The sequence below is a fragment of the Triplophysa rosa genome, linkage group LG20, assembly GCF_024868665.1.
Source record: "Triplophysa rosa linkage group LG20, Trosa_1v2, whole genome shotgun sequence".
In the NCBI taxonomy this organism is placed as follows: Eukaryota; Metazoa; Chordata; class Actinopteri; order Cypriniformes; family Nemacheilidae; genus Triplophysa; species Triplophysa rosa.
In genome coordinates, this window is record NC_079909.1 from 14819162 (window position 1) to 14843289 (window position 24128).

Consider the following 24128-nt stretch of genomic DNA (forward strand, 5'->3'; position numbering starts at 1 on the left):
GATGACAAACTCCATCCTCTGTGAAATTACATGTAGTTGACAGAATACGACTTCAGCACACAGCTGCTTATAAAGCCATCTGCCTGTGTCTTACCTCAGCTACCGATGTAGGTTAACCCCCATTCATTCCCCTACACAAGGGCCTGGAGGTACTCTAAAATTCAAATTCTTGTAACACATTTGGATTGTGTTGCATCATAAATTAATAATCTTTTTTTTATTCGTGAAAAATAGTGTTTGTCTTAACTCCCCAGCTGCGCATTCTCGCACGGTTTTCTCGTTCATGCATAATGCAATGGATGCAACCCACTCGCCATTAGAAATTAAAAGAACTGATCAGCGTCCTATCATACTGTATGTGCTGCACAAATTGGCTCGTGTCTCCTCGCGCGCCGCTAAACTGCTCCAGTTACAAAATATCTTCGAAAAGAGTCTTCCAGCTTCAAGAGGAGGTCTAACTGAATATTACAGACAAATGCAAATGCAGCTCCCTTCATTCGAAGGCCTCATTATGAATGTTTTTTGTTTAGAGGCGATCCTTTATGATTACCTTAGGATACTAAGCATGTAGGCCCAGTCGAGTGGCGTTTAATCCTGACAAAAAGTAGGCACGCAACGGCGGAGAGGGAGAGAGAGATGCTGCCGGACAGAGGAGATTAATTCTCGCTCTGAGTCATGTTATGTGAGCAAAAGGCACAGGCTAAATATAGTCTTTAGCCTTCCCGTTTCTCCCTCCAATTTGCATGCAATCATTTGTCTGATTTGTATCAGAGTGCAGGATCTGGACGGCTAAGGTCTCGTGGGCCGGGAAAAGCGAGGCGGTGCAAATAAAGGCCTGTTGCAATGGCGCAGTGGGAGATAGGAAGGGCTTATCTTAGCTTGGAAAATAACCGAATCTTCCTGCGTTCTCGCTACTCATCCACAACCTCCGGCAGACCTCGTTTTCTCGAAAACGTAAATCCGCGACGAGCCCCCCTCCTGATCCATTCGATTTCTCCGCGGACTGGGTGGAATTACAGTTCCCTGACAAAATCATCAGTACTTGTTTAGAGGAGTGGATATCTGGAACCCTGCCCTGGACACGGATCTGTTTTCTGGCCAGAAAACTGTGAAAACCAGTTTTAAAGCCAACGCTCTGGACAGCAAAGCATTAATTAGGCTAAAATTGACTAAGAGGCTGGGGAGAACGGAGCTAGTCGGGGGAACAGAACTTCATCTGTCTCTTTGTTTACAGTGGGAAAATTCACAAATTTGTGTGTCACGTACAATGATTACAGGATGGATGAATCTGGATAAAAAAATTGCTTGTTTTAAACACACAAATCCCCCTTCCCCAAGATGATCTATTCCAATGATTCAATTTACAACAAATATTAATGCAATACAATACAATACCATATTAAAGATTTTTTTCCGGCTTTGTTGCAACAGTTTTGAAAGGGCTTTTTCTGTTCTGTGTTCAGTTGGATCTGGGCATTATGCAGACCAATCAAGTTCTTCCACACTAGACTGAATCAATCATTTCTTTATGAACCATGCTTTGTGCACAGGGGCATTGACATGTTGGAATAGAAAAGGGCCCTGCCCAAACTGTTGCTATAAAATTAGAAGCATACAATTCTTAAGAATATCATCCTATACTGTGGCATTAAAGGGATAGTTAATCCAAAAATGAAAAATCTGTCATCATTTACTCAACTTCAGGTTGTTTCAAACCTGCATAAATTTCTTTGTTCCAATGAAAACAGAGAAAGATATTTGGAAGAATGTAAGCAATTTTCAGTTCTGGGACATCTTTCACTACCATAGTAGGAAAAAAAAAATTGTATTTTTTTGTTCTGTTAAACACAACATTTAGGAAAATAAAGAGTGACTACCCTTTAATGGTAGTCAATGATGTACCGGAACTTAACATTACTAATATTCTTTCAAATATCTTTCTTTGTGTTCATCGGAACAAAGTAATTTATACAGGTATGAAATTACATGAAATGTAATTTGGATTTCATGGTTTTCATTACGTGAAAAGTAAATGATGACAGAATTTTCATTTTGCATGAACTATCCCATTAAGATTCGTGCTCACAGAAATGACTACACTAGTCAAACATGTTCATGTTGGGGGGCGTCCCAATACTTTTGTCTACCACATGGATAAAAAAACATTATTTAAAAGTGTAATGCCCAAGTAACCAAACAAATTTACAAAAAAAGTAAGACAAAAGTTGTTTCCCTGAAAAAGTTTCAAGCTTGACGTTTGAAATGTATAGTTTGAAGGTTAAACAGGCCTGAAAGACAAGGGTTTGCTGGGGTGTTGCTAGGCAGTTACTATAGGTTTGAATACATTATTCAGAGCCAGGCTCTATATCATTCCATCAATGTAAATCTATGGGGCCTCTTTGGATTTTTGATCTTCTGATGGGAAAACTGTAAGTTGGATCAGCGAGAAAAAGATACAGGAGGCTGGGTCAGAATATGCAGATTCTCTATGAAAATTGCAGCTTGAAGACTATGTGAACCAACATTTTCAAATATATTTGCCAAACACTTTCACGCCACACTCTGTCTGCCATTGATTCTTCACAGAGAACTTAAAAGGATTGTTCACCCAAAAATAGTATGTATAGAAATGTATACAGATTTGGAACAACTCGAGGGTGAGTAAATGCAGGGGCGTGTTTACCATTTTGGGGGCCCTAAGCAAAGTCAAGACCTGAGGCCCCCCACACATTGCCTAACATTTTTGTTTCAATTGCACAGCAGTATTGAGTACATGGAATTAATGAGACTGTATATACATACAAATATAAACTGGATTTATTTTACGTTGAACCACTAACAGCACAAAATTCTCTACAGTTTGTTATAAGAATAAACCTTCCTGGTTTTGGGATGAAAAAATGTCCTTTGTTTTATTCAGAATAATACAGAATGCATTTAGCTACAGTATAAGAAAGTAAAAGGTGGAAGATTCTTCTTTTCATCCTTCTTTTCATAGCATTGTTTTGCTATATTCGTAAAATTAGTATTAGATTTCTTTTGCTTTCTTTCGTTTTTGAGCACCGCTTTGATACGTGTGCTTCATTGCGTATATCTGAGTGTCTAAATCAATGTTTCCCAACCTTTTTTCTGCCGCGGCACAGTTTTAATTTGCAAAGAATTTCACAGCACACCAGCATCACATTAACCACTAAAATATAACAAAATTGCACAAAACTGCATTGCTTTAAATTGCTTGTTAAGACAGCATATTATAATAAACGTAGTACTCACATATGATGTCAATGTGAAACTTGAGCTTGTTTTGATGAACACAAAGATGATATCCTCGCTGGAATTGATGACAACGACACACGGAGCTCTTGGTCAACTGCTCTCAATCTTTCTCTATTTTTGTTCTTTATATAAGTCAAACTGGAAAAGCTGAGCTCACATAAGTAGGTTGTGGAAAAAGATAACAACACTGAGATTGCACTGTCTGCAATGACTGGGTACTCTTTGGCAGCAGTCAACCAGAAACTGTCCAGAGGTAGGTCACTGAATGTAATTTTCAAACCACGGTCCTGTCTCATTTCAGTGAGCTGCTCTTGTTGCTGCAGCGACAGTCCATTTGCGTTATCCATTGCAGATGAGCTAAATGGGTCTCGAACCCAGTCAAAGGCTTCAGGTGATGTTAAGGGGAAATAAAAAGAGAATTTTTCTTCGAGAGTTGATAGATGCTTACAAATTACCTCACACAATGCCGCAAAGTTGTCTGAATGTCCAGTTTGGGCAAGGGGAAACATCTCAAGAGAGCCTTTTTCCACATGTTGTCGCCAGAGGGCAAGCTTTGATCTGAATCCGTGCAGTTTGTCTGTGCTAGTTAGTACATTTTCATTTCTCCCTTGCATTCGCGTGTTCAGTTCATTGAGGTGTGCAAAAATGTCCGCCATGTATGCCAACCGTGCACACCATTCCTCATCTGCCAACAGCAATGCGTATTTTTCCGCTGTTAAGGTTTTCAGTTCTTTCCTCAGTTCATACACACGCGACAAAAGTTTACCACGGGACAGCCATCGGACCTCCGTATGAAGCAATAAAGTCTTATGGTCTGCCCCCATCTCCTCACATAAGATAGCAAATAGTCGGCTTTTCAAAGGCCTTGTTTTTATAAAGTTGACAATACGCACTGCACCATCCAACACATTCGACAGCTCCTTTGGTAACGTCTTGGCCTCGCGATGTGCCGCGATGCAAAAAACAGTGCGTGACCGTGATGTTCGGATTTTTTTCTTTGACTCTACTGACGAATCCCTTGGTATTCCCAGTCATGGATGCTGCTCCGTCGGTACACACACTCATGCAGTTTTCCCATTTTAGTCTTCCTTGTTCAATGTAATCGGATGTCACCCGAAATATTTCCTCTCCTGTTGTTTTTGATGGCAACTCTTTGCAAAAATAAAAATTCTCTCTGATGATTTCACCATCCACAAAGCGCACGTTTGCTAATAGCTGAGCATTCCCACTTATGTCTGTTGATTCATCAATTTGGAGTGCAAATTTGACGCTAGTTTTTATTTTTTCCAGTACAACACTCTCAATGTCAGCGGACATATCATCAATGCGTCTGGCGATTGAATTGTTTGAAACGGGCACTTTTGCAATTTCTTTGGCAGCATTTGGACCCAACATTGTTTTCACAGTTGCTTTGCATGCAGGTATAATTAATGACTCCACCACCGTATGTGGCTTTTTCGATTTTGCCACTAAACCAGCAACCAGGTAGCTAGCTTCGAGAGCTTTTTCAGACACTGTGGTACTCTTTCTCATCAAAGAAGCCTGTTTCTCCGTTTGATCTCTCAAACGCACAAAATAGTTTATGTCTTTTTTAATAAGTGATGGATGTTTTGTTTGTAAATGACGTTTAAGCTTGCTAGGAACCATTGCATGGTTAGATAGTTTTTCTCTACAGACTAAGCGTAAGGGTAGTGCTGCCGAGCGATCCCCGGTGAAAGTGAATCCATATGACAGATAACTGTCGCTGTATTGTCTTGAGCTCACCGTTTTTGCTTTCTTTCCTGTGTCTCCACTGCTAGAGGGCCCAGGTTCCGATTCAGGGTCGTTAGATTTTCTTTTTAAGAATTTATCCATGTTTTCCCATTGGTTTTAGTAGCGTGGTCGTAATTATGTGTGGAATTCGCACATGGGAAAATCGGTTGGGAAACACTGGTCTAAATCAAGCGTCAAATGATTTTACCGCTTGTAGCCACTAGGGGCCCCCAAGCTTGCGGGGCCCTACGCATTTGCGTGGTTAACAACGCTACTGAGTAAATGAAGACAGAATTTTCAATCTCTTTAACAGGTAGAGCATGGCACTAACAGCATCAAGGTCACGGGTTAGATTTGTTCACATACTAACAAAGCACTGTAAGCCATTTTTTGACAAAAATATTTGATAAATGCGTAAATGTTCACACAGAACAAAGTTAAAAATCCCACAGATGTCTTGGCTACAAGACACTGCGTTATTAACTAACCAAACATAATTCCCAGAAGTTGATGGTGTACACAAGCAGAAATCAATAGCTGAATAAGCCTTAGAGGTGAAGAGGCTAAGAAGAGTGAATTTGGCAGATGACTGGCTGGTTTACTGTCTCGGACAGATTAGAAACAATGTCATTATTTTGATCAAAGCCATGAGAAAATTCCCAGAAGGCCATCTCAGTATGATCTGATTACTGTCAGTGCTCATTTGGAACGCTGGCGCAGAAAACTGGCTGGGAATGAGGGGGAATGAGGTGAAGATGCCCTATCTGTGACTTATAAAATGAGGTAGCAAATCACCACTATCATTTCCTTGCCTCTCACATCTCTGTCCAGCCAATTCGCTGAGGAAATGACACCAGCTATAGGTTGCTGATTGCTGTAACCCTTATAGACTTTTGATTATCGACATAAGGTCTGGTCTGCACTGCAGCTTTTCATGGCCAGGACATGCCCATTTAGACAGGATGAGACCAGATGTTGTTATTTTTTGAAAGTGGCTTGATGTGAGATTAAGTTACTTTACAGACTAAAAATCATCTTTACAGATGACTGGGTCACACAGAAAACTTGTGAAAACTATGATCAGTTAGTGAGAAAACTGTGGATGGTTCGCAGGAGTTCCTTCTATAAGCTTACCATTAAGTTTGATTACATTTAGTTCTGCAGTATGCAAGTAAAGCACAGCTCAGAAATTACATTTACAAACGTTGCATAATAGCACATTTAATGAGATCCATTCGCAGCCCTTGAGACTTCTGAACTGAAATAGAGGCTGTGATATTATATTAAAAACCTGACCCCTGCGGTTTAAGCCGACTCTACAATGAGTATAGAGTGTGATTTGGAAGCGAGATTAGATTTTGACCATAATATTTTGAATATGCAATATCAAAGGGTTTTTTAAAGGGTGAAGGAAGAGGACCTAATCCGACCAGATATCATTTCTCACAGACTGTCTGTCTGTATCTTTTAATTCCATCCCAGTCCACCCTCGGTGCTCTTTAGAATACCTCCAAAAACAATTAACTCAAAGACATAGGCAAGGGCGTCCTTTTGTGTCCAACCAAGGCTCGAATTGAATTTATCCCCCTGCTTTGGGGGATTATGTGATAAATTGCCCACTGCACCAGAGGAGGGAAGAGAATGAGATGACTGTGTGAAACTTTTAAAGGTGATTTCACAGGGCTTTTCATGAAAACATGTTTTATTTTGCTAAGCAGCGGCTCATTGCGGAATACATATTACATCCACTGGGTAAATTAAATGTTTTCAACAATACACAAATTTACGCCTTGAATGGCAGAAATGTGTTTTAATGATAGCAAATGAAAATGAAACGTCTTATACAACAAACACTGATTATACAGCTCATTAAAACAAAAACCAAACAAGAACGTCAAACTGTGACAGAAATGCTCACACTGTTAATAGCAAAATCTATTCATAGAAACACGGTTGATTTGACCATATATGATACTGACAAAAATCTACAGGTTATAAGGTTATATTTGTTAGTTAACGGTTCATGGAGCATAATGTTAAAGGTCCAGTGCGTCATTTTTTGGAGGATCTATTGACAGAAATGCAATAATATACATAACTATGTCTTCAGAGGTGTATAAAGACCTTACATAATGAAAGTGTTATGTTTTTTTATTATCTTAGAATGAGCTATTTCTATCTACATACACCGCAAGAGCCCTTACATGGATTTCGCCATGTTGTTTCCAGAGTAGCCGGACAAACAGTAGTAACAGACAAACTGCTTTACAAAGCGCGTTTTATAAATGGGTCAAAGACGAAAAAGGGTTTAAGCATAAAAACAATAAGTGTAATACTGCTTTAAATTGTTGTTGTTCAAAAAAAATGAAAAGATTTCTGTTTAATATAATTGCATTTTTGTTTTTCTCAGCAAAAAATGAATATCATACATTTTCCCCTGATTTACAGAAGACGCCCACTAAAATGTCATTCTGTGTAACAATCTTGTCAGGAATATTTACAACAAAAATCTATTTATGACATATTAAAAGACTAATTACTTTCACCCCAAATGCTACTTCGTTACACAATAAAATGTAATATGATTCCGTATTCTTTTATATATTTTAATATGTACAAGTCAGAATATGTTGTTTGAATTTGTACATAAATATTGTGTTACACTCACTGAATGACAATGTTACATTATTTCAAGCAAATTTTGACATTTTATTCTCCAAAAACTTAGTTGAAACCATAAAGTAGACATTTTACTTACATTTAATGTTTTTTCTATGGACATAAAATCCCATTTGTAAATTTGTTTTGATGAGGAAATCTTAACGTCTTTGACCCAAAAACATTATCTTCTTCAGCAAAGAAGCGAAAACACGACAACATCTTTGTCCTGTGAAAGCAGCAGTAGTGCTTCAAAAAGGAGGGGTGAGCGGTAGAGTGAGCAGTTGGCTGCAATTCACAATCTCACCACTAGATGCCTCTAAAATTTCCACATTGCTCCTTTAACAGTTATAACATTTGATTTTAAAAATGTAATAGTAAAGTCGGAGCCGATGGCCTAGTGGGCAGTGTGCTGACATATGGTGCGGAATCCCGGCTCGTGGTAATTTCCTGAACCCATCCCCCCTTCTCTCTCCCACTTCACTTCCTGTCATCTCTTTACTGTACTGTCTCAATAAAGGCAAAAAGCCAGGAAAAAAAATGTAATAGTAAATGCTGAAACTAACATGAACTAAGATTTATAAATGCTGTATTGTTCATTGTTAGTTCATGTTAGCTAATCCATTAACTAATGTTAACAAATACAACATTATTGTAATGTGTTTCCATAAAATCAGCATGTCACCAGATCTGATGTCTATGTTTCAATTCGTTTCTATAAAAATGTCTACAAGCCTATTTTATGTTGTTGTGTTTTGACTTACCCAGAGGTAGCCTTGAGGAAGGGAAGTGCTTGCAGCTGAGAAACCAAGTAAAGCACATTGGACAGGAATATGAAGAGCAGCCTCGAGCTACAGAAAAATGAAAGAAAACACACATAACATGTGGTTAAAATCTTAAATGATGTCATTCATCACAGTTAAAGCTGATTTTTTAAACCACTTCACATATTAAATAATGCTATAGACATCTGAATTATTTTGTGTCATGCCAGTGTCTATTCAAAGGGCAGTGTTTGTCAAATTTTGTACAATGATGTACCGCTCCAAATATGAATATAATTCCATTTTATACCCTTTTCAGAACACATAAAATATAATACTGTATTTCACAGACAGGGTCAAAATCACTACATCCCCATGAATATTATGTATCAGAATATTATGATTGATTATACTAGTATAATACTGTATATACTCTTGTATTTGGCATAATTTGGCTTAGTTTAGGAGGTGGGTGGCATTCAGTATTTATGAAGACCATAATATTGCGTAATATTACAGCATGTTAACCGAACACAAACAGCCTCTGTTTTGGAATGTTTATGTTAATTGTGAGAATGAACGCTGGCAGAGATGGCAGAAAGCACGTCTAATTGAATTAGGAAAAGGGGGGAAGTTGCTATCTATTGGATGTTAGGAGCGCTGAATATTTTTCACGTTGGCCCCAGTGGAAACCGGGCATTAATCACAAGCTATCCCATGCCTTCGTTTCCAATTTCCCCTACTCTTTCAAAGTGCAAACGCAAACAGGTCAGAAATAATGCTGGCAAATCCTCCATACCGCGTAGGATTCTGCCTCTCCCTTTCTTCTCGAAATCAGATATTCGAGCTCATTGGCCACACAGAGTTCCCTCGCCTCCCACAATTATATCATTTATCCCTCATTTTTATATCATTCGTCCATCTGCGGTGACAGAAAATGTCTAATTTGTAATTAAATGCCAGTCATGGCAGGAGCACATATGGCAGCCTGCGCATGCAGCTGAGCTTGGCTGGTGGAAGGCACAGACTGTGGCTTTGAGTCACTTGAGAACGCTGTCGCTCAGTGAGGAGCACAGGCAATCTTCACAGGTAGAGATTGCTTTGTCTTTGACCGTTCTCTGATGAATAGCAAGTGCATTTGCCTGAATATCAGCTTCAGCCATGGCCTCGGGGGGTTTAAGACACACTGAACATGATTCCTCTGCAATACATTTGTTCTGGGTTCTCAAAAGGCACCTCGCAAGACTCCTGTCAGAATGCAGTGGTAATATACTGTACTGTTTCCAGTGGTGGAGTCTGAAGCTGGAATTGTGGATGTGCTTTGCCCTTGGAGGCAACCAAGAAAAGCTTTCAAACATGTTTTAATAGATGTGAATCACAAGGAATTTAAACAGATAGTTTACCCAAAAATGAATTTACTCATCATTTACTCACCCTCATGTCATTTCAAACCTGCATGACTTACTTTCTTCTGCAGAACACAAAAGAAGATAGTTTGAAGAATGTTGGTAACCAAACAACAATGGCCTCATTGACTTCAATTGTATGGACACAAAACCACGGAGACATTTCTCCATTACATTGTAAAAAACAACGGGTAAGATTTTCATAATTTGATTATGATATTTGTGTAGGTTTTTGCACACAGTTTTTCATAAAAAAAATACTTAAAAAACTGTGTGAAAAAACTCTATTGCCATCACTGTTTGAAAAACAACATTGGAGGTTATTTTACATTCTAATCTTTACGTGTGTTGTGTCAAATTGACATTACCTGCATAATTGTACCCAACAGATGAATTTATAACTCGTTATTATAATCTTACCATTGTAAATCAGAGCGAGTTAAGCAGACAGTTTTGAACATTATTTGTTTAGGTACTTGCTTAAAGGTCCAGTGTGTATTTATTTGGAGGATCTATTGACAGAAAAGCAATATAATATACATAACTATGTCTTCAGAGGTGTATAAAGACCTTACATAATGAAGCGTTATGTTTTTATCATCTTAGAATGAGCTATTTCTATCTACATACACCATGGGTCCCCTTACATGGAATTCACCATGTTGTTTCTACAGTAGCCCTAAACGGACAAACTGCTCTACAGTGCGCGTTTCGTAAATACAGTATCTCCTTCGGCATAGAAAACGTGATGACATCTTAGTTCTGTGTAGCCAGTGTAGTACTTTGAAAATGAGGGGGAAGGGGTGGAGTGAGCCATTGGTTGCAATTTGCAACCTCACCGCTAGATGGCACTCAATTTCATATACTGGACCTTTAATAACAGATTTTTATTATTTTAAAGAAAAAATTATAAAATACATCTCAAAATTACATATATATTAATTATTAAGAAGAAAGTATTGCATCAGAAACCCAGTTGTCTATGTATCTCATAATTTGTATCTAGTTTATCTGTTATGATACACACTTGTGGAAAACAAAATGTAAATCAAACGAAACAACATGTACACAACGAGAGCCTTTAATCATTGAAAATAAAGAATGATAAAGAACTCTAAACCACTAAATCATTTGAAAGATGATTTGATTAGCACTATATAATTCCTTATTCCACTACTTCTCTTGCTCAAATACAGGTGCAACACCGGAGATCCCCATTTGGGCAGCAGGTAAGCAAACTCAGTACAGACTACAATTTGAGTGTTTGTCTAGAGAAAGGGCATCGGGTGAGCTAATTAAACAGAGATTTGTTAATGAAGGAATAGGGCGGGCACACAGCTGCTGGCTCCAGTGACCCAGTGCTCTACACGGTATCCTCTCCACCCCTCTGCGTGACAGGCCATAGCTCCAGGTGGCGAGTAAGTATATTTTCCATATGCCAAGGAACTCATCTGAAGAAACTTATATAATAGTTTTTCCAGCCGACTCTACCCTCCATACAATAATGCGTCCACATTTAATCCTACCTGATATTTGTTCATTGCTTATAGACAAACAGCAGAATACTTTGGGTATATGTAAATATTTTGAAATAAAAAATATGTATAATGCATGTTTTGGTAAAAATCTTCAAAAATGTTATTGAGCTAGTACACAAAAAGTCTTATAAATCACTAGTATAAGTGTGAAAAGTTGTAATCTGAGCTGTCTGGTCAGATTTCGTGCAAATATCAATTTCATATCATTTGATTTCAACCCACATAAAGAACACAATGTAGCCTGCAATCTTATGCTTCAAACAGATATGGCGATATAAAGGCAAAAGTTACAAACTGCAGTTAAAACCGATGCATGCCCTCGCCAATAGCAAGTCTGCAGAGTAATAAAACAAACTACCCAATCATCCCCATCACCCCATCATTTATTGCGAGTTGTTGACGTGAGGGAGTTTGGGGTCTGAACCGCCGCCAATTAACAATGTGAGAATCCTTAGAGCAATACAAGAGAAGTGTTTGTGTCTTCTGCTGACGTTCTGTGACAGCAATGTAATCTCTGTTCAACCTTGCCGTATTTAATGCATATCAGATGTGATGAGTATGACACAAAGGGACAGGAATACTCCCTCCCAGAATTAACAATTAATCATGCAAGTCTCTGCTTGTCTCTCCGCTTATGACTCATAAAGGAATCATATCTCTGCTTGGAAAGAAATGAAACACAAAAATTAGCATAGACTTGTTATATTATAGGTGATGTGTGTATTGTGTAATATAAAAGTTCGCTTATTAAAACACTGCGGAGAGATAAACATGCTGGCTTGACTAGTGTCATGAGTTTGGTGCGAGGCTATCAGATTGTTCGACCAATGACAGATGGAGTGATGAAGTAAAAGTGTCCATGAAAGTCATTACTGCGTTTAATGTCATGCAATGCTGCACAGACTGTTTGACATATAACAAGAAAGTTATCTGAAAGTATTGCATTCGCTTTGATGTCATACGATCGGTCTGCATAAAGTCAAACACACCAATTATTTTTAATTTGGCGCCCCTAGTGGTGCAGACATTACACACGTCATCTTTAAATCATATCAGACCCTGCCTCTGAAAACCAAGCTAAAGTCTCTTAATCTTAACAAGAATCAAAGTTTAATTTAATCCTTAAATTTCTACTACGATTTCAATCTTTGACATGACCTCACGGAGTCGCTTTTAAAGACACTAAGGTCACAGAATTTTCTTTACATTATGTAGGATGATTTTATGTATGAAAATCTTTTTTTACAGGCAGGGTTACATAGTTGGTAGTACAAAAAAGAAGATATTTGAAGAATCTTAATAACCGAACAACTGCAGTACCCATTGACTTGCATTGGTTTTGTGTCCTTACAATAGACACCGCCATTGTTCGGTTACCAACATTCTTCAAAATATCTACTTTTGTGTTCTGCAGAAAAAGAAGTCATACANAGGTCACAGAATTTTCTTTACATTATGTAGGATGATTTTATGCATGAAAATCTTTTTTTACAGGCAGGGTTACATAGTTGGTAGTACAAAAAAGAAGATATTTGAAGAATCTTAATAACCGAACAACTGCAGTACCCATTGACTTGCATTGGTTTTGTGTCCTTACAATAGACACCGCCATTGTTCGGTTACCAACATTCTTCAAAATATCTACTTTTGTGTTCTGCAGAAAAAGAAGTCATACATGTTTGAAATGACAAGATGGTGAGTAAATGATGACAGAATTTTAATTTCTGGTTGAATTATCACTTTAAACCGAACAGTTTTTGGACTGTGCAATATCATTTGTCAAATCTTAGTAGTCATTTTTGTAAAAAAAATGTGTTCTTTATCAATCAAAATAATGATATTATAAATAACTTCAATCAGATATCACTTTTCAATCAGTAACAAGTCTGACATAACAGAATAATGATACCTACATGTACACTATGACCACCGTGACTCCACTCCATTTCCACATATCAGTCTCTGTGACACAGTTTTCATTAAATATAAACTCTGGTTGGTGTTTAATCCACAAAGCTGGGTTAACATGAAGCGTGGCAGACAAAAAAAATCTAGCCTGAGTCACTTCAGCAAAGCCGCACTCCACTCGGATGAAAGAATCCTCAAATCCTCCCGACAACAGCGTCACCACTCCCGCACGCTAACAAACACTAATGGAAGTCTTCTGCTGGTTATTAACTGATAATTGCCAGGCATCATCACACTTCTTACCACTGCTTTTGTTCTAGCCTGAGGCCAGAGAGTGAGTCAGGGAACACAATGAAGGCGTTGAACTCAAGTGTTTATGTGGCTCAATTGGTAGAGCGATGCGTTAGCAGCGCAAAGCTTAAGGGTTCAATCTTCACAGAGAACACAAACAGTGATGAAAAACTGAATACTTGAATTCACTGTAAGCCACTTTCTATGTATATAATGTAAACATAAGCAAACCGCTTTTATATTTGTTTACATATGGGTTAGACATGTGCAAGTTTCTGTGTGTTCATACTATATTCCGCTTCCTGCTAATCCCTGTGGTGTGTGCGAGAAAGTCAAATACCGGGAAACCCAGAGAAGCGCTGCATAATGTGAGGCTGACATGAGTATGCTTAGCATTCTGCTTCATCACAGGATTAGCGAGGAAAATAGAAGTGGATTAGCCTATAGGAATTCAATACACGTGGGGAAAAGAAGCAGTGAAGGGGTGGGAGGACTAAGTACTCGGTTATGACAGTTTAGCCTCAATGTGACTATATTATTATAAACAGCTCAAGACACGCCTATTGAAATATGGCCATGTTAAAGGGATAGTTCACCCAAAAATGAAAATTCTGTCATCATTTACTTGCCCTCTTGTTATTTAAACCTGCAGAACACCTTAAACCTTGTTATTTAAACCTGCCTTCTGCAGAACACAAAAGAAAGTATTTTAAAGAATGTTGGGAACCGAACAACGGTGGTACCCATTGACATACATTGGATTTGAGTCTATACAATAGAAGTGAATGGGTGCCGCCGTTGTTCGGTTACCAACATTTTTCGAAATATCTTCTTTTGTGTTCTGCGGGAAAAACGTTACTTACAATATACAGGTTTAAAATGAGGGTAAAGAATGAGTAAACAATGACAGAATTTTTGGATGAACTATCCCTTTAATGCTTTACCAATACGCCTTAGTTACATTAACGCAGATGGACGACTGAATCATCCCTGCAAAAATCTACAAGTGTTCCCATTTCATGAGCTGGATGAATCCCAATCGCTTAAATTTCATGGGGGGAGATTAAAAAAAGATCAACGTTTCAACCACCTGCTATGCTACTGTATCTGTTATGCATTATGAATATGTCAGCAGAAGTTTCAGTTCAACCTCTCCATTTCAGCCTTCTAGCTGGTTCAGGTGTTTAGTTCACAAACCGAATAACAGCATGTGTTAGAACACATGGCTATCAAGCTTCACATGCAAAGTTCACTCTTTACGAGAAGCAGCTCGCGTAACAATTGATGAGAGGTCACATCAATGGCCGGCTGGATAGCATGACGAGACATTTGGCATATCGTGTTCCAGAGCGCCATCTGACATCGCCAGCATTCATATTCACGCGAAGGCTGATATTTTCCTCCTTATGTCCTGTTCAGTCACTCTGTGATGCATCCGGCTAATGCGATGAGAATCCGACGCATCACTTCATCCCCTCTGGCATGACACAGCGCAACCATTCCAGCATCGTTCAGATGAAAGCAATGGACTGTCTTACAAATAATGGCTTTGAGAGGAGAAGTGGGAGCCAAGAGTTATCACGACGATATAAAGCTTCTGAATCTCTTTGTCCACACATCTCTTTCCCTCAGAGAACGTGGTGAGCCACGGCGATCTCCGCCAGCCCTTAGGATCTAATGTGAGGATGCCATTGCAATGGAAGTGATGGAAGGACGTCTTTAATCCCCTCGATCAGATGTCAGGGAGCGCAGAACAAAAGGTCCTCAACCTTGCCAACCAGCGGGGTAACGTAAACACCAATGTCACCAAGCTGGTGTGCTGGCTCAAGAAATGCATCTGCTTTTAAACAGCCAGTCCTTCCGCACAGCTGTGCCTGCAGAAATCCTTCAAATAACCATAATAATGACAAAAAACAGCTACTAATCCCAAACCGACAAGTGAGAGGTAATGTTAGATATCCAAATCTCCCGTTTCACTTTCAAAATCAGCACATTTCACCTTATCAGCCTTAGGGGACAGGCGAGGTGGAGAACATAGCATGCTAATGGTGTTAGAATGCTAATGAAGCACATTTAGCGAGAAGACACAACGACCCATGTTGCTTTAGTTCACAGCAGAGGACAACTTTACATGGCGACAGGCGTACAAAGCGCTTTACCGCTGATGGGCGACGGAGGCTTTAAAGGGGGTGCTTAACTCGCGACGATTCAGAAAGCTTTGTGTGGGCCGACTGGCTGAGAAAGATTGACAGCATAATTAGCTAAGAATAAGGCAATTCACACAAACACGATTACCAGATCGAGTCTCAGAATGAGACCATTTTGTTTTCCTTCTCTGTAACCCATTGCTCCTGTAGTGCTCCGGTTAAAGCACGTGGCAGGAAGCGTTGACGTTTAAATTAGCACATTGGGCGCGTTAAGCCTTGCGGTTATATTAGACCCTCTCTAGAAAAACGTAAGGAGATTGGGAAGGGGGTGGAGGATGAGACGGTGACTGCTTGGTTTAAAGGCTCGCGAGCGTTGATGATTTCCAATAATTAGCACGTAACTGTCAAAGCTACGGATCGGCCCCTTTTGTGGATGACCTTGCTCTCTGTCTGTGCTGCAATGCCACCTTCAGAACAGAAAATACAGAGCCACACTGCCCTCTCCTGCTGAGAAAAGTTGACAAATGGCAGGTCAGACGATGCTGTAAAACATCAGACAAATGGAAAGGTGAGGTTCTGTATAGATTGGATAGAGAGGTATTATTTATTATTTAAGAATTAACCAGATGAAAAAAGCTATGTTGTAATACGGTTCATATCTCAAAAAATATTTTATAAAGTGTCTGAAAAAACAAAGCTTCATCTCTTCAAAAGGCATCAGTTCTCTATTTCTGGTGGCCTTCTGATATCTCGGTTCACATGAGATATCATTACAATCTAATACGTTTCTCATAACTGGAGGGGAGATCAATGGTCGAACACAAAGCCAGCGAGGCATCTGGGCTTATTACTGAAAAGGCCTCCCGCTGAAACAAGATCTCCACACAGATGCTGCCGTGGGCTATTCACTTAGCTTAATGTGTTAAATCCTGGTCATAACCCCGAGGCAAACCCATACTGCCTTCGTGCTGGTGGGCCCACTAGGGTACGCTGAAAAAACCTCAGGGCTGTACGAGTCTCAGAGCTACAGGAAATATTGATAAGGTAAGAAGAAATTTATGGTTGACCGGACAAGGAGCTTGTGGGTGTTATAAGAACACCACCATAATTTCCTGATTTGAAGGTCGCCTGTGCTCTCATGGTGGTGTGTAGAACGTTAAATGAGTTTCCTGTGTCTCCTGGAAAATGAAGATTAAGCTGGTAGTTTCGGAACCTGTTTGATGGTTAACCACGTGTAATTTATTCACCCGCATGTTGTTCAAAACCTGAAACACAAAAGATATTTTGAGAAATGTCTCTGTGGTTTTGTGTCTGTGTGATGAAGGTCAATGGGGGCCAACGTTGTTTCTACGTTCTGCGGATGAAGTAAAGTCAAGCAGGTTTGGAATGACATGAGAGTGAGTAAATGACAAAAAAATGCATTTTGAATTTTAGAATCTTCTCTAAACCAGTAGATGATAAAGCGATGAAGTCGAACATGGTCGTTTCTAATAAAAAAAAGAAAAATTAAAGGGCTGTTAATTAATTACACTGATCCTCTGAGATAAAGGAGCAGAAGAAGAAGAGGTTAAGCGATCACCAATTAATAAAGCAAAGCCTCTATGAAGCCTCCTGGAATTAGTTTCGGGTTTTTCAAACACAGGCTCTTCTGCAGCTCGACGTATACGTGTTTGTATTTGCTCGAGGGATATATCGCTGTACAGGAGAGAAAGAGTCGCAGCAGTCCAGCCGAGATGTGAAGGAAAAAAGCTTTTAATCCATGCTGCGGCGTCTGTTCCTCACAGACGAAGAGAAAGATGAAATGCAGAACTCACACAGGGAACGAAAGGAAGTCGAGAAAAAAAAACTCATATGCACGGGGAAGATTGTGGAGCTTGTCTGATTTTACACGAAAAACAAAGAATAAGCTGGAATCAACAGACGGCTGCCATGTCATGGGACGGCACCTTTCTCCTGGACTTCTGATCTATATTTCATGCGCTCTTTGTCTGGTTTCACGCGTCGAGGATCAGCTTCTTCCTTTTTGCCCTTCCTGCTGTAACATCTTGGTGACATTGGTGTCACATATCACTCCCTCTCCAAACGGTGCTATAAATAGATTCCATACACACATTCACTATCGCAGGGGATGTCACACTGCCACCATGTCACTCAGCAGCAGCCACAAGTCATTCAGTGACTTAAGGAGTTATCCTATCAGTGGGTTGCATGCAGTGCACTCTCCAGAATCTCTAAACCTGTAAATCCAGACCATAACGATTCATATAAGGCTTAATACAGTACAATGGTTTAAAAATCTTCTAAAAGTCCAAACCACAACTATATCAATAAGCGAAATGTTATCATTGTGATCACTTACAGACAACTGACTGAACATTTACAGCCAATCAAAATTCATTATAATTTAAAGGGCTTGCGCAATTCAATTGTGAAACTGCAGTGAGCGAGCAAAGACTAATCCTAATATTTTTGTTGTTGTGTGGATGGGCCTTAAAGGTGCTGTGTGTCATTTTTTTGGAGGATCTATTGACACAAATGCAATACAATCTACATAAATAGATTGGTTGCGAATTTGGTTGCAATTCGCAACCTTACCACTAAATGGACATCAAACACTGGACATTTAAGACAAGATTTTATGTAAATGTCAAGTAAAATTTATATATATAAATTATAAATATATATAAATATATATTATATATACAAAAAAAAGGCGTGTAAGGAAGTGTTTCCAAAAGCACATCCACTTTAACTGATCTGTATAATGCAAGACCCTGACAATGTGCTTCAAAATCATCTGGGTACAAATAACACAAAATAATACAATCTGAAAAATAAAGGTGCTACAAGAGGTTCTTTAGATGAGTGCTAAACAAGAACCATTGTTGGTTCCCTAAAGACCCATTCAGTCAAAGTTTCACAAAAGATCCATTACTTTCTTTCTTTTAATAGTCTGAAGTATCTTTTTCAACTACAACAAACATTTTGTAAAACAAATGTATAAATGTTCTTTATGGAACCATACAGTAGGCTACTGCCAAAAATGATTCTCCTATGTCTCCACCCCTAGTTTTCAATCAGCCTTAAAAAACCCATGTAACACCCCTCCTGATTTCACTTCACTGGCTGCCAGTTGCCGCCCGCATCAAGTTTAAATCTCTGACACTGGCCTTCAGAACTATAACGGCAAATTTGCCCCTTTACCTTAACTCACTGCTCCAGGTCTACATCCCCTCCCGTCATCTTCGGTCTGAAAATGAGCGACGCCTGGTTGGTCCATTCAATCGCTTGCAAAAACCTTTACTCATTCGGTTCCCCTGTGGTGGATGAACTGCCAGCCTCCACCCGAACTGCAGCATCCTTCACAACTTTCAAAAAACAGCTCAAAACATACCTGTTCCGCATTTATTTGACTAACCAATAACTGTCTGTGTCTTTGTTCTTAAAAAAAATGTTTACATGCTCTCCTACTTGTAAGTCGCTTTGGATAAAAGCGTCTGCCAAATGACTAAATGTAAATGTATATGTAATATCATTGTGTCAACTTTATTTTTAAGAGTATCTCCATATAAAACATATTGAAACAGTTTGCAAATACATGCTTAGCCTCTCAACACATGGCCAGCAATCTGAAAGATAATTTTGTAAACAGGCAACTGATGTTTGTGCAAAAATCAGCGGGGAGTTAAGATCCCTGCTTGAACCCTAGAATCTGATTTTAACAACTTCAAACATACAACTTGATGTTGACAACCAATACACAAAAATGAAGCACAGATCTCCAAAGCTAGTTAAAGTGAGCTCATATCTACTCCAATAAGGAAAGGTGCTGGTTTCAATAGGTAAGCTTCATTAGACAGACCCACGGCATTGGTTACTAGTATAAAAGAGATTCAGAAAACGTGATTTTCCCCCTTGTCTTCCCACACTTCAAAGCACCCGGGAGGGAATCTCCGCGGTATTAAAACCACACTCAAAATAAGAGCCATCTTCACTCCATCCTAATGCTTCATAGGGAAACAGATTTTGTTTCTTTCACTTCCCACGAGACATCTTTATAGTTCTAAGCCCTTCTAGTGCACAGCTCCATTTTACAGCTAAAGTAGATATTTGGTAAGGGGTTTTAAAACAAGTTGAGGGACAGTCAGATGATTGACGAACATGTTCCGATACACCGAACTAAGTATTAAGGTTTGAGTTTGTCAATGAAAATGATAAAAAAAACTTTGGGGTTTAAATAACTTCACAGTCCAAACCAAAAATTTTAGACATACTGGGGCTATAAAATTGCTCATTTTAAACTACCCTCTGTTTGAAATACTTAGATTTCCTTGAATATTATATTCCAATATTATATTTTTGAAAAACCTAAAGATGGATGAAACTAGCCTTTGAATATGACGAAGAGACATAGGATGAACACACTGCAAAAAATGACTTTCTTACTAATTCTTTTAATCTTATTTTCCCGTAAAAATGTCTAAACATTCTTGAATCAAGAAGCATTTTCTTAATGAGCAAACTGACCTAAGAAAATAAGTCTTGTTTTTAGTAAAAAAATAAGAAATTTCAGTGAATTTGTGCTTAAAACAAGCAAAAAATCTACCAATGGGGGTAAGAAAAATAATCTTGAATTGAGTGACTAAGAAAATGCATCTTGATTTCAAGAATTTGTAGACATGTTTACTTTAAGTAAGAAAGTCATTTTTTGCAGTGCATATAAAGATAATGTAATTAAAATGGACTTATCATGCTGAATTAAATATGCTTATGCCAAAATAATAAATCTTATGATGTGTTTAAAGTTAACATAAGTAAAACATCTAATTTAAACTGTAAAGACAACCAAACTATGCATGTCACTAGAAGTAAGGCGTCAATAGATGCAAGTGCATACAAGCAAACTGGACAAGAATGATTTTTTTAAAACAGATACATACATTATTGCATTTCAGGAACAACAATTGCCTGTTTGTAAGGTGGACGGGTTAGGGGTGGGAAAAGGTGACCCCACTGATCCGAGTCAGATTGAAGGAACAGATAACAGTTATCTCCTCCACCCAACAGGCTTTGACAAACACGGCAGAAACGCGTGCGTAAAGATCAGTTGTTCAGGCTGCTGCAGAACGTCTGTTATATTGTTGGTAGTGAGTGAAGCCCCAGCGGCTTTTCTCCTTTGATCTTGGTCTTCAAGGACCCCCCTTCCCACTATCTCACGACTTCCAATCCCTGCACCAAAGGATGTTCTGCCAAGTGCATCAGCTGCCAACACCAAAAGGTAAGATGCTTAGAGGTGTTTGCGTTGCCAAACAAGCCACCCAGTGGCAGTTGTTGAGAAAGACCGGATAGATTTTGACAGTAAGGCAGAAGGCATCTCTGCAAGGAACCATACAACTAGAGCAGATTCACATCAAGAACAGTTTGGTGCATTCTGGATCTCAAATCAATTAATGACAGACATCTCAAGACTCTATATTCAGAAATGAGCAACTCTGGAAAGCAATGACGTAGTAAAATACACCATTGATCTCGCCGTCAAGAGTTCCAAGCTAAATCACATCATTTTATCAACAGCCTTGACTTCCCATCAATTGTGTTGCAATAAGAAAACATGATTTAATATGGCCATGATTGATTTGCACTCGGGTGTCTCACAGTCATTAAAGTAATTACATGATCACTTTATAACATCCTCACATGGTGACTGGTAATTTGCCACCTAAATTCAACGATCAGATGCAAGTCATCTAACTTTGTTAGGACTGAAAATCTAGCCCAAAATATCATCTTCCAGCCAGTAAAATTGATTTCACTCCTTTTTGACTGACTCTCAAGCTCCTTAAGCCCGTCTCTTCCCAGAGTTCATCATTTGACCTATGAGGAGCTTGCCGTGCTTAACAGCTGATACTGATCCACGCACACTCTCTTCAACTAGCATGCCTGGAAAAGTTCCATGTCGCCTTGTAATTTCACAATTCTGGCAATGTTCCCGCGAGATCATCCTCTGGTTAGGCGTCGCCTGTAAAGGTTGCATCTGTAGCCCTTCAATTTCCTGGCTATGAAAAGACTGCACGGTGTACAGTAGTGTAACATAACCGTGTCTTCCAGAAAGGAACTTGTTTCTGTTTGAGTGATGTAAGCTTCTGATAACCCTTTGTTTTGTGGGTGGCTGTTAAGAAATTGGACCTCAGTTTCTGGACACCATAACAGAAAAAACAATGCTTTTAGGTGACTCACCTTCCATTCCTGGGCTTCTGAAGATAATACAGGCATGCGACAACCGAAGAGTGGACAGCAGAACGGAGCCTTTGTCTTCCCATCATCTTCTGCAGAGAGCCAACCTGGTGTGTTCTCCTCTCCTGAAAAAGATGAGGTTGTTTATTATAGATAACTTATTTATTCATTTACCCTAACAGGATATGCATAAAAATGGTGTTAGAAATCCACGCCTAACCATTCTTGTGTTTTGCATTTTTCTAATCTTCTAAATACTACAAATTTCACGATCAGCAGAATCTGAGTGAAAAGTTTCACTGAAAAATGCTCATGAATTTCAGATTTTCTACGTATTTGATATGCCCCCTTTGCTGTTATGACAGCATGCTGGCACCAACCGGATAATCCATGTTATAGCGGGTATGCATGTGTTGTTCCACTTTCCACACACCTGATTCCTTTGTAAGTCATAAGGTAGTTGTAAGGATCACCGTTGAGTCCAGCTGCTTGTAGTTTCAGCAAATAATGTTTTAGTCCCGGTTTTTTGTTCCTCCTATTGAATGCAGCCATTTTGTCTTAGTTTTACCACTCAAGGGAGCGTTTCCTGGCGTGTTCACGTGGGAAAGTGACGTCAATGCATACCCTCTATGAGAACATTTTCTGTTTCAATGAATGCAAGAAAATCTCACCTTTTGTACAAGAGAGTTAACATGGTCAGTGTAATTTATTAAACCCTTCTGTTACGTGCAAATTTTAGCGATGATTTAATGGGTTATATTGACCCCACAAATGATACAATATATATACTAAATTCCATAAACTTAAATTATTATTTGCTGGTTTTACTCACACTTAATCTGCCTTATATTTTATATAAAAACGAGTTATCTTAAAAAGTAAAAAGGTTGTCTAAAAAAGTTATGTTTAGTCCTTATATGAAAAATAAAAAGTAGATGCTTCAAACAAAACAAAACAAAACAAAACAAAACAAAACAAAACACACTATTCAAGCTCTAGTTCACCTGAACATATTTATAGACAGTTTCAAAGTGACAACATAAATAAAAGTTACTGCGCATGCATGTTCATGGGCTGCAGTTAACTTTCCGGTACACATTCACAAATAATTCGCCTATTTCACAAAATGGCGACAGAGACCGGAAAACGTTTTCCGAGAAAGAGAGGGAAAAACGTTTTCCGGCCGCACTGCTGCCATAGCAATTCATTCATTCATTCAGCTTGTTTTATCACAGGCATTCATTTTATTTACCAAAAACAAAAGTAGCATATGTTGTCATGGTTTACTGAGAGATGTAAAAATAAGGAAAACAAACATTACAAAAACATTGTTTTTTTAGCGATTTATTTATTATCAAGGTCTGATATGTTAGACAAATCAGCATAAAGGGAGCGCTACATGCCTAACTTCTGGTCTCTGCAACTGTTCTGTGTAGTGAACAGAGCTAGAGCATAGACGGTATGGACGTGTCGTCACTTTACCACGTGAGCACGCCAGAGCGTGCCCTCCTGGGTGGCAAAACACTCAGCAAAATGACTGCTTACAATATCAGGAAATGCAAATCCGCACAACATTTCAGTGTCCAGGAACACCTGATTCCTATGTAAATCGTAGAGAAGTTGTAAGGATCACTGTCGAGTCAAGCTGCTTGTAATTTCAGCAAATAATTGCGTGTTTTAGTCCCGGTTTCTTTGTTTCTCCTATTCTCCTCAGCCAATTTGCTGGGTGTTTTGCCACCCAGGGGAGCGTGTCCCAGGGCGTGTCCCGACATGTTCACATGTGAAAGTGACGTCAATGCATGCCTCTATTGACCGGACAAGCGTTTACCCTACTTCCGGTTTGTACACGTCACGCTGTGAAATAGGTCTATGGAGTGCCTGTAGATTATTTCTGCTAACAAGCAAAAGAAACCGAGAAAAACTGTTACTTGGCTAAACTTGTCCCTCCAATATCTTGAATTTAGACTCCGATACTAAGCTCAACCGCTAGATGTCAATGTACCATGCGGTTTGTTTAAATGCGACCAAACTACAGGACCCATTCAACAAATTGTTTATTTAATAAAATGAACATTCAACAAAATTCAACAAATCGTTTATTTAATACAATTATTATATAATACAAATTAATATTAACATAAATTAAATCAATAT

The 24128-nt window shown here is 38.9% G+C and overlaps 1 protein-coding gene across 2 annotated transcripts in view; it reads right to left on the minus strand.

Annotated features, from left to right (window-relative positions):
- Window positions 1-24128, minus strand: part of arhgef10la (Rho guanine nucleotide exchange factor (GEF) 10-like a) — a 120897-nt gene that overhangs the window by 22341 nt on the left and 74428 nt on the right. For both annotated transcript variants that reach the window (XM_057361671.1, XM_057361672.1), the window contains 2 exons: window positions 21978-22099; window positions 8451-8537 (listed from right to left, as the gene is read on the minus strand). In XM_057361671.1, coding sequence (XP_057217654.1) covers window positions 8451-8537; window positions 21978-22099 — 209 coding nt within the window. The remainder of the gene's footprint in view (window positions 1-8450; window positions 8538-21977; window positions 22100-24128) is intronic.